Consider the following 12500-nt stretch of genomic DNA (forward strand, 5'->3'; position numbering starts at 1 on the left):
AACATTTTAAATTCAAATAAAGCTAAAACTATTTTAAAATCCTAAATAATAAACAAACAAACAAATAAATAAATGTATTAATTAATTCAAATAATAATACATTTTAAAAATCTTTAATTGGAAATGCATGTGCTGAAATTATATGTCAGACTGGGACTTTATAGCATTCACATAAATCCTACATAAATAAATCAGTAAATAAATAAATAACTTTTCATTTAAAACGCATATGCTGAAATTATGCGAGAGACTTGGAATGTAAATGAACAACTGTATTAATTTATGAATTAATAAATGAATTATTTGTTTGACAGACTGATACTGTAGTATATTAGTATGAAGAGCAGGTTGTGTATAAACCAGACTCACCTCTGGAGCCTCGTCCTCCAAACAGAAGAGAAACTCCTCCAATTTCTGCAAGAGACGAATGATGAATGATTCACTATCGCAGAAGATTAAAACAAAACAATAAAGCACATCTATTATTAAAAAGCACTCAGCGCACCGACATAACTCGTCATTACGGCTGAAAAGAAGAAAAATAAGCTAGCGTTCGGCCCATCTGTGTGCGTAATGATTGCATTCAGGAGTCGTGTGCTAGAGCAGAGAATAATTAGCAGTCGCTGGCAAAAATATTAGTTCACTAAAGCACATTACAGCTTCATTTCTCATGGATTTGGATTTTAATGACACAATATTAATTATCATCTCCTGTGGGCAATATTAAAGTGGCTGAGGTTCAGGCAAGACCACCGCCTCTTTTATTAGACTCTGTTTAAAATCACATTTAGCTTGTCAAAATGTTAGTGTTATATAGTTAAGCGCAATACATTCATGAAAAACAGAGTTGCATGCAACAATGTGGATTATTATAAAGAATACTAGTATATGTACTGTAAATGTTTATAAAGGTGCATATAATCAAGTAAATAGAAGACAAATATTTTATGTTAAATGTTATTGATAATAATATATAATACATTATAATAATTATAAAATTTTAATTAATGTTACAAAAGTTATTACAGTTGATATTAGTAAACACTGACAGAAATAATAAGAACACTAAAATATTTTTTATTATTATTAAAACTAATTTTAATAAAAAGTTTTTTTTTTATTATAAAACGTTTTTTTTTTACTTTCATATTTTATTTATTTACATTATAATGTATTTACAGTAATAGAGTAAATTTACAGTAATGAAATGTAATGTAATGTGTTTATCGTGTATGGCCATACACCCAAAGCACTTCACAATCATGAGAGTGGGGTTTCCCCACTCCACCACCAATTCAACTAAATTCAAATCATGTTTATTTATATAGCGCTTTTCACAATATGGATTGTGTCAAAGCAGCTTAACATAGTTCTAATAAAGTCCAGTTTTCAAAGGTTATTTTTCAAGTTAATATAAAAAAGTTATTAAATAATAATAAATACTATTTAAATAAAAGTAACAAAGGTATGAACTATTTTATATATATATATATATATATATATATATATATATATATATATATATATACAAATATACATACACACACACATACAAACACACATTGTTTTTGTAAAATATTATTGTAATATATAATAAAACATTTATTATTATTATTTTTGTTGTGTGTACACAGCTATAAATTATATCATTTATTATTATTATTATTACTATTATGCAGGTATTGTATTATAATATTATTACTTTTAAAGTAAGTGTGGGTGAATAAAAAAAATAATAAAAAAATATAAAAAAAATAAATAATAATAATATTAATAATATTATTATAAAACGTACTTTAGTTTAAATACTTCAAAAGTGTGGGTGTCCAATGGAATTAATGATAATAATAATAATAATAATAATAATAATAATAATAATAATAATAATAATAATAATAATAATAATAATAAAATAAATAAATAAACATTTTCTAATATTATTTAATATAATAACCTGAAACAACGACACATTTATTATTTTTGGGTTATATAAAATTTATTATATTTAATTATTTTATTCATTCCTTCATTTTCTTTTCGGCTTAGGCCCTTTATTAATCTGGGGTCGCCACAGTGGAATGAACCGCCAACTTATCCACTATATGTTTTACGCAGCGGATGCCCTTCCAGCCACAACCCATCTCTGGGCAACGTCCATACACACTCACACTCATACACTACGGACAATTAAGCCTACCCAATTCACCTGTACCGCATGTCTTTGGACTGTGGGGGAAACCGGAGCACCCAGAGGAAACCCATGCGAACGCAGGTAGAACATGCAAACTCCACACAGAAACACCAACTGACCCAGCTGAGGTTTGAACTAGTGACCTTCTTGCAGTGAAGCGACAGCACTACTTACTGTGCCACTGCGTCGCCTCAATTATATTATATTATATTATATTAAACATAAAAGGGTTTAATACTACACTCCACACCCACTACAGCAGACGCAAACACACTACAGCACACACACTACAGCAGACACACACTACAGCAGACACACACACTACAGCAGATGCACACACTACAGCAGACGCAAACACACTACAGCAGACGCAAACACACTACAGCAGACACAAACACACACCACAGCAGACGCACACACTACAGCAGACACACACTACAGCAGACGCAAACACACTACAGCAGACACAAACACACACCACAGCAGACGCACACACTACAGCAGACACACACTACAGCAGACGCAAACACACTACAGCAGACACACACACAGTACAGTAAGTGATACAAGATTAGCACAGCAGTGAGTGAGTGAAAAGCATCCGCTCACCTTCAGTCCTTCAGGATCTTCAGCACACAACAGACAACAGCAGACAAGCAACACACAGCCATGCACAAACACACAACAAAGGCCTACAGAGCTGACGGCAAAAACGAACAGCACAAACAGGAAGAGCAGGAGAAAAGAGGGAAGATTAGCAAATGAAGAGGTTTAATGGAAATGAAGGGAGCAGAAGAAGAAGGGTTACTATTGAAAAATATCTAGTAAAATATTATGCGCTGTCATCATGGCGAAGATAAAATAAATCAGAAACTAGTTATTAAAACTTTTATGTTTAGAAATGTGTTGAAGGAATACTCCACCCGTTAAACAGAAATTGGAACTAAATATACAGAGGGGGCTAATACGTTTGACTTTAACTGAATACTGCATTGCACATAATATTTCGATAATTCTGTGGTAATATATGGTGTAGAATTTTTACCTTTGTGAACTGAGAGTGCTGTAGATCAGCTTCGGGACACCAGCGTCCCCCTAAAGCAGTCAACATGGCGCAGTCCTCTTCATCTTTAGTGAACTGCAGGACATCTGAAGCAGATGCGGATCCTGAGGGAAGATCCTCCGTCTGGGAGAGGCTGAGGTTTCTCTGATCCAGGCCTTTCAGGAGGAGATGACAGGCCTCCAAATCAGCCTCCAAAACATGTTCCAGCGCTGCACTTTCACAGCTATGAAAAAACAAGACACGCTTTTACAGCTGAAATCCCAATTTCTGTTTAACAGTCACAGTAATCTTTTCAACGCATTTCTAAACAAAATAGATTTAATAACTCATTTCTAATAACTGATTTATTTTATCTTTGTCATGATGACAGTAAATGATATTGGACTAGATATTCTTCAAGACACTAGTTTTCAGCTTAAAGTGACATTTAAAGGCTTAACTATGTTAATTAGGGTAAAGTTATGCTAATTAGGCAAGCCTTTGTATAGCAGTGGCTTGTTCTGGAGACAATCCAAAACAAATATTGCTTAAGGGGGCTAATAATATAGACCTTAAAATGGATTTAAAACAATTCAATACTGCTTTTATTCTAGCTGAAATACAACAAATAAGACTTTCTCTAGAAGAAAAAATATTATCAGACGTACTGTGAAAAATTCCTGAATCTGTTCAACATCATTTGGGAAATTTCTGAAAAAGAAATTCACTGGAGGGCGAATAATATTGACTTCAACTGTACATTTACATCGGCTTTCAGGTTTTCTCATTATATGTATTCAGATTAAAACACTTTTAACCATCCTGTTGTGTTATAATTCTCTAAAACAAATCATTTGTTTACAGTATATTTAAATCATTCTTTTATTCAAGGATGCGAGAAGTGAGAATAGCCCCTTTCACACAGTGAGACCGGTAAATATATGGAAAATATCTGGAACGTATTTACCGGTAAATTCAAAAAAGCGCTGTTCACACAGGCGAGGACGTTAAGAAATTATTCCGGAAAAGAGCATTCACACATCCACTCCAAAATACCGGTAAATTCTGACATCATTAACCAGAAATGAGCTCTAAACGGCTGCGCTTGTATTTGTAAACATTTGACTACATTACAAACTCTGTGGAAGGATCAGTATTGTAAACAACTTTAATGAACACATATAGAGAAACACTTTCGCATGTCGAGATGTACATGATATGTGTGTGTGCTGGCTGCTTCACAAGCAACTGAAGGATGCAGAGCTTGAAGGTAAACCGACAACGGCTTATCATAAGTATCTTATCGATAATTATTTACACAGTGAGCATTAAGATGAACATATAAGCGTTATCTGACTAACATCCAGCAGCTAAATGTGTCTGGAACAATATTTACAGGCTTTTATTCTCACAAACAGTGCGGGCGTGAGTGCGTCTGAGTGTTCTGATTGGCTAAAGTAGACGTCTTATGTCAGCGCATTCTAGACATGGACGCGCCCTATCCGGCAATCTTCCCTCTGCATTCACACAGCGCAGCTTTCCGGCGAATCACTGCTAATGTTACAACTTCTCTTTCCGGAAAAGAGCCAGATTGTATTTACCGGTATTTTCAAAAAGGGCCTGTTCACACATACCATAATTGCTGGTAATTTTCCCGAAAGGTCTGTATGTGTGAAAGGGGCTAATAAAGATATTATTGATTTTATTTTTAAATATGTAATAAAATATTTAATTTTAAATAAATTAGATATTTTATTTGATTACTGATTGATGATACTGCACTTATTAACTATAGATTTTTTAATAATTCAAACATTTGAAGTAAGACAAACATTGTAATAGTCAGAAACGTTTTTGAAAATATTTCTTGAAAATCAAGTGACATTTAAACATCAACGCTGATGCTAAAATGCAACTTTATAATTAAGGAATAGTAATTTAGTTAAGCCAAGTCAAGATATTTTTTTTCTAATGCTGTATAAAAGCAACAGTTGTGACAAATAAAAAAACAGTACATTAAATAAATAAAAGCATAAAGCAAATTTAATTAAATTAGTCATTAGTAATGCAGGTACTGTATAGACCAGGGATCACCAAACTTGTTCCTGGAGCTCCGGTTTCCTGAAGATTTTAGCTCCAACCCTAATCAAACACACCTGAACAAGCTAATCAAGTTCTTACTAGGTATACTTGAAACACCCAGGCAGGTGTGTTGAAGCAAGTCGGAGCTAAACCCTGCAGGGCACCAGACCTCCATGAACGAGATTGGTCACCCGTGGTATAGACCAGGGGTTCTCAACTGGTTTGGCCATGGGACCCACTTTTTTACATGGTCATCAAGCCGCGACCCAAATTTTTAGGAACTATAATACAATTTTAGGAATAATTATTTACTTGTATTTATTTCTTTACATACACAAGTAGTGACAGATAAATCATAAGGAAATCACCAAGACTTACAAATAAACTATCTTTTTTTGCTGTCATTTAACAAAATGGATCAAATTACAGAGTAAAAGTGACAAATACTGTGAACAGTGGTTAGGGTAAGGAAAGGTTCAGTTACCATGAACTAAACTGTTAATAAAACATGCTGTCTAGTTTCTAAATGTCGTTTTAATTTAGAAGGTTTCGTGCTCTCTTGTGAGAGCACCTCACTAATTATGACACACTGAAGCTTTAAGTCTTTTTTTTGTAGTCAATATATGTAAATTAATACTTTACATATTCGGGGTCGTACTTGCGCTTTGACATATTTGTTGCTATAATTAAATGAAATTTCACATGTCAAACGGTACGGTTGTCATGCACGCATTCCAAAATATAAGTCAAAATAAGTTAAAAATTAAACTTTTGTTGTTTTTTTGACCACACACTTCGCGACCCACTGAAAATGTTCCCGCGACCCACCAGTTCAGAAACACTGGTATAGACTATTTCAATGTGGTGACGTCATTGGCCCATGAACATTTCTCGCTTGTTATCCCACTTATTTCATCACTCTAACAAGAGGCCATTCAAACATATCTTAATGTTAAAACCGCTATCCTAACTATTTTTATTTATCAATATTATTTTTCAATATGTGGACCTTTTTGGATTCTCGAAAGCTATAGAAATTAAAGATGTAAAACAGGAAACACGTTGGGACCATTGTTTTTGTTCACATCCCTCAAAATGGTCTAAAAAATAATAATAATAACAATAATAATAATTAGGGATGTAACGGTATCAGAATTTCCCGGTACGATAATACCTCGGTATGAATGGCACGGTACGGTATTTATTGAATAATTTACAGGAAAAACAAAACTAATGAAAAGACTCGAAAAAAAGTGGCAAAAGTGTTTATTTACCTTAGCACTGAACATATCAATGACATACAAATTCGCCATCTATCTGTAAGTTTCGAAACAGGAACTTCAATTTTTCAATTTTAATAACAAAAAACTATTAAACCATATAAAAAAATAAAGTTTCAATTTAGTATTGTTGAAAACTCATCACACTCAACATGTAATCACTCACTCACTTAGATAGAGATGGGTTTTTAAGGAAAATTATCATAGAACTATAATCTGGTAAAAGTTGGGATCTCTGGGTATTTACAATGTCCCCTGCAACAGAAAAAAAAAACTCTCATTTGGGACTGAGGTTTCTGGGACAGAGAGATATGATTTAGCCAAGGTTGACAGCAGTGGGTAACGTTGTGCATTGTCTTTCCACCACTTGAGAGGACAAGCCATGAGTGAGATAGAGGTCTCTTTGCGGTACAAGTCAATGTCTGCATCAATCTGAACAGTGTGCTGTGTTCTGCAGTCCCCATGACTGTTTTTAGTTGTATTCCCCGACTTATATTACACCACAGTCTGGCAGTGCCTGCATACTGTTTTTTTCTGTCACCTTTTCTCTTTTTTGTATCTTTTTAGAAAGAAACCGAAATGCTTCCACACATCCGATTTAAAACCCGCTTTAGGTTCGATCATTTCCAGATCTTTTTCTTCCCCGCTACTAGCAGCACACTCCATTTCCGCATTACTGGATCTGTAGTGACAACAGACCGCAAAGGATGATGGCCACGCCTAGGCTGATGGGAATTGAAGTTCCCGCTACCTCCCGTTCGCTTCATTCGCCTAAGCAAACTTTTCTCAGAAATATAGTTTTATTAAGTCATGCGCCTACGGTAATATTGAAAAAAATTACTATTGCGGTATGACGGTATTTACAATATTGTTACATGCCTAATATTAATACAAAAAAGACAAAGTATCATAGACTGTATTAGCTTCAGTTTGATGTTTAACTATAAAGCCACCTAATCCCTTTGCTGTCTCGTACAGTCCATCAATCTCTTCACATTCAGTGAGAGCGCACGAGGACGATAATTGCAGTCTTGACACTCAATGTCTCCAGAGACTGACAGCTTCTTAAAGCGATAAAAGACAACACTGTACTCCTCAGAAACTCGTCATGTTGCTCTGCTCCTCCTGCGGGCTTCATTTAGCTTCACAAACCAACAGAGATTCATTCACGTGTTTGTGTTTGATTTTATACCTCATGAAGAAAGGTGAAGCTCCAGGCTCCGGGCCTACACAGCTCTCTTTGCAACTGAATCCTGGACTTCCTGTCAAGCAGACACCAGGTGGTCAGAATGAACAACATCACCTCATCTACACTGACCACTGGTGCTCCACAGGGCTGTGTTCTCAGCCTACTCCTGTACTCCCTGTACACACACGACTGTACAGCCAAACACAGCTCCAACGTCATCGTTAAATTTGCTGATGACATAACGGTGGTGGGCCTAATCACAGATAAAGATGAGACGGCCTACTGAGAGGAGGCGCACACTCTGACGCAGTGGTGTGAGGAAAACCACCTCTCACTCAACATCAGCAAAACCAAGGAGCCGGTGATGTATTTCAGGAGAGAGAAGAGAGAACACACCCCCATCACCATCAACGGGACGCCAGTGGAGAGAGTCAGCACTTTCAAGTCTCTTGGAGGCTACATCGCTGAGGATTTGACATGGACGGCTTACACAGACACAGTGCTGAGGAAGGCACAACAATGCCTCTTCTTCCTCAGGCGTCTCAGGAGGTTTGGAATGAGCCCCCACATCCTCCGCTCGTTCTACACCTGCACTGTGGAGAGCATCCAGTCTGGCTGCATCACCACCTGGTATGGAAACAGCACCAGCAGCAATGGCAAAGGCCTACATAGGATTGTGCGAACTGCTGGAGGAGGTGAGCTTCCCTCCCTCCAGGACATCTACACCAGGCGGTGCATGAGGAAATCCAAGAGAATAATCAGCGACTCCAGCCGCCCAAGCCATAGACGTTTCTCTCTGCTACCCTCAGGCAGACGGTTCCGCAGCATCCGGTCACGCACCAGCCGACTGAAGGAAAGCTTCTTCCCTCAGACTATCAGGCTGATGAACACTAAACAAACCACACACAGACTCTTCAATACTCCTCACTGCACTCCATCAATATGTAGCATGCACTGCACTTTAACCAATCCATACCTGAAACAATACTGCCTACAACTATGGATACACCTATTCATTGTACATATCGCTGTCAACACTGCCAATTTTACATTCTCCTGTATTTTTTGTGAGTATGCTGTTGTATTTTGCACTGTCTGTATTTTGCACTGTCTGTATTTTGCCAGCACCTAGGCTTTTCACTCATCCACAGTACACGTGCTGCTGATCAAGTGTGACAATAAAAGTGATTTGATTTCATTTGATTTGAAGATCAAATTAGCTGCATTATGACTCATTCATGACTGCATTAATCTTAACATGTGTATTATTAACATATTAATAAATAAAAGTAGATGCATGTATATGTATAGGACAAAATTGCGAATTCTAATAGAGCTTCACATTCGATTGTTGCTATAATTATAGATTTCAATCAACGTTTGAATCTTAGAATACTGCGCAGATGTTGCAATCTATTAGAATTTAGTGTTAGAATGTCGCTAAAATGTAGATATTCCAATAGAATTTGATGTTAGAATATTGCTAAATTGACATATTCTAATAGAAGTCGATGTTAGAATGTTGCTAAAACTACATATTCCAATAGAATTTAATGTTTGCGTAGGATTTGATGTTAAAATGTTGCTAAATTGACAAATTCTAATAGAATTTCCCATTAGAACGTTCCTCAATCGTTGCATTCTAATAGATTCAATGTTGGAATATAGCTACATTTACATATTCTAACAGAATTTGACGTTAGATTTGATGATGTTAATGCTAACTAAATTATGAATTGGAGTAGAATTTGACATTAGAAAGCTGCTAATTTAATTTGACGTTATAATATAGCTAACATGTTGGACTTCAATCAGCTGGAGCCACGATGTTGCTAAAACACTAGAGGCCCAAACGATTTGACATCTTAGAATGTCACTAAAATACTGAATTTCAATTAAATTTGATATTTAAATATTGACAAAATGTTGAATTTGACTAGATCTTGTCCAGCTGGAATGATGCTAAATTTCACACCACACATCACTGCTGAATATAACAGAAAACAGCAAAGTATATGTCAAAATATTATCAAAGCAGGTCATTGGTGGTAATCAGATGATAGTACTGACCTATTAAAGCAATAAAAATGATTGACAGCGCCACAAAAAGAGCAACTATTATCCATCTGTGCTTTCTGATATCATACAGATGCTGAAATATGACTGACAGGTCACTCCCTCAGGAAAAGAGCTGGTGGCTGTCTGAATTCAGTCAATTAGCTCAATGTCTGCATGTTCACAAACACAGAGGAATCCCCTGATGGAGAGAGCTGGCAGGGATGCTCTATGCTAAAAAAAAGAGACAGATAACCTTATTTTACCCCTCAAAGCCCACAGCTGTCGCTTTCTAATGGCCTGTAGTGAGAGACGCCAGTGCATGTTGTACTAGAATACTGCTCAGATGTTGCATACCAACAGAATTTGATGTTAAAATGTGTGTAAATGTGTCGGCACAATAGTCTAGTGGTTAGCGCGCTGACATTCGGTGCAGTGGCACATCGAGGCGTCCTGAGTTTGAATCCCGGCTCAAGGATATTTCCCTACCCTACTCCCTCTCTCTTTCCAACTTTGCTTCCTGTCTTAATACTGTCCCATCTAATTTAAAAAGGCCAAAAATGTATCTTTAAAAAAAATGCGTGTAGATGTACATATTCCAATACAATTTGATATTAATTTCTTTAGAAGAGTAATTAGTTATAGTTACTTCCCACAAATAGTAACTAGTCACATAATTAGTGATTAATTACCAAGGAAAGTATTCATTCATTCACTTTCTTTTCGGCTTAGTCCCTTTAATAATCTGGGGTCGCCACAGCAGAATAAACCGCCAACTTATCCAGCATATGTTTTACACAGCGGATGCCCTTCCAGCTGCAACCCATCTCTGGGAAACACTCGTACACTCTCATTCACACTCATACATACGGACAATTTAGTCTACCCAATTCACCTGTACCGCATGTCTATGGACTAGTGCTCCACATAGAAATCCCAACTGACCCAGCCGAGGCTCGAACCAGCGACCTTCTTGCTGTAAGGCGACAGCACTGCCTACTGCACCACCGCAAATCATGGCAAAGATAGCATAATTCTTAGGAATTAATTAAAACTATAATCTGTTAAAAAAATCTCTCTTTAACAGCACTAACAGAAAAAAAAAATCACAAAAGTGCATATAATTTACTATCTCCTCATTTATTTCCACTATATCAACATTCAGCAAAACATCCCCACAGAAATCTATACATGGTGAGCTACTAAAGAAACTGATAACAGCGGAAAAAGCCATCCATATAAAGGTAAGTGGTCAGCTGGAAAGTGCGAAAAGGAACGGCATTGACAAAACGCCCCATAGCGTTCATTTTGAAGACGAAATGCAGCCATTTGTACCTCAGGCTACATAATCCATGATCTCCAGAAATGTATATCGGGGTACGTTTTCAGAATGAGCCTATGTTGAAAATATCTAGTCAAATATTATGAGCGGTCATCATGGCAAAGATAGCAGTTATTAGAAATTAATTAAAACTATGATCTGTACAAAAACAAATCTCTCTTTAACAGCACTAACAGAAAAAAAATCACAAAAGTGCATATAATTGACTATCTCCTCCTTTATTTCCACTATATCAACATTCAGCAAAACATCCCCACAGAAATACCCACAAAAATGAGCAAAAAAAGGGTATTTTTCATTATTTTGGCAGAGCTACGCCTCTAATATTCCTATTTGTACTATTAGTGGAGAATTGAAGCGAGAGAGTTTGAGAGCTCCATTTATTTACAATAACTTGCCTAATTAACATAACTAGCCACATTACCCTAATTAACCTAGTTAAGCCTTTAAATGTCACTTTAAGCTGAATGCTAGTACCTTGAAAAATATCAAACCCAGGCTCATTCTGAAAACGTACCACTGTATATATATCTAGAGAGCGCCAAATACGTCCCAGTAGTTTTTTTTTTTTTTTTTTGCAGATTTTGTTTTCGCCAGAGGCCACTGTGTACGCCTTCTCAGAGCTCAAAATTCTCTCCCAAGTGCCATTAATGCCTGCTGTTCTCACGTAAATCCACCAGAGGCTGCTGTCGACTGACTGATTGACCGATCGACTGACCCACTCATCCCCTTCCCTAAACCCAACCGATAGTGTTTTCAAAAGCACAGATTGACCAGCGCCCACCCCCTTCCCTAAACCCAACCAACCGCCTGATTTTTACCACATTTTCAGATTTTACCACATTCTCACCCTGTTTTTTACTCGTTGATTTACATTTTTTTTCTATTGTTTTTGTCTTACCCGCTTTCTGAAATCGTTCTATCAACGGACTCAAACCCCATCATCATGATCAACTTCGCTCTGTGTCCCAAGTTCGCCGAAGTGCATGGCGAGCTGCTAAACAAACTGATAACAGCGGAAAAAGCGTCCATATAAAGGTAAGTGGTCAGCTGGAAAGTGCGAACAGAACAGCATTGACAAAACGCCCCATAGCGTTCATTTTGAAGAAGAAATGCAGCCATATGTACCTCAGGCTACATCATTTATGATCTCCAGAAATGTATATAGGGGTACATTTTCAGAATGAGCCTATGTTGAAAATATCTAGTCAAATATTATCAGTGGTCATCATGGCAAAGATAGCATAGTTAGTAGAAATTAAAATTCTAATTTGTTAAAAAATTTCTCTTCAACAGCACTAACAAAAAGATTCACAAAA

General features: G+C 36.4%; 1 protein-coding gene and 1 long non-coding RNA gene across 3 annotated transcripts in view; one reads left to right on the forward strand and one right to left on the reverse strand.

Annotated features, from left to right (window-relative positions):
* Nucleotides 1-12500, forward strand: part of LOC147841212 (uncharacterized) — a 1204737-nt gene that overhangs the window by 771555 nt on the left and 420682 nt on the right. The window lies entirely within an intron of this gene.
* The window catches only part of disc1 (DISC1 scaffold protein), a 92686-nt gene that overhangs the window by 24690 nt on the left and 55496 nt on the right, over nucleotides 1-12500 (reverse strand). For both annotated transcript variants that reach the window (XM_087277775.1, NM_001142263.1), the window contains 2 exon segments: nucleotides 3237-3477; nucleotides 370-414 (listed from right to left, as the gene is read on the reverse strand). In XM_087277775.1, coding sequence (XP_087133901.1) covers nucleotides 370-414; nucleotides 3237-3477 — 286 coding nt within the window.

Source organism: Danio rerio, chromosome 13 (assembly GCF_052040795.2).
Source record: "Danio rerio strain M-AB ecotype USA chromosome 13, GRCz13ab, whole genome shotgun sequence".
NCBI classification, from domain to species: domain Eukaryota; kingdom Metazoa; phylum Chordata; class Actinopteri; order Cypriniformes; family Danionidae; genus Danio; species Danio rerio.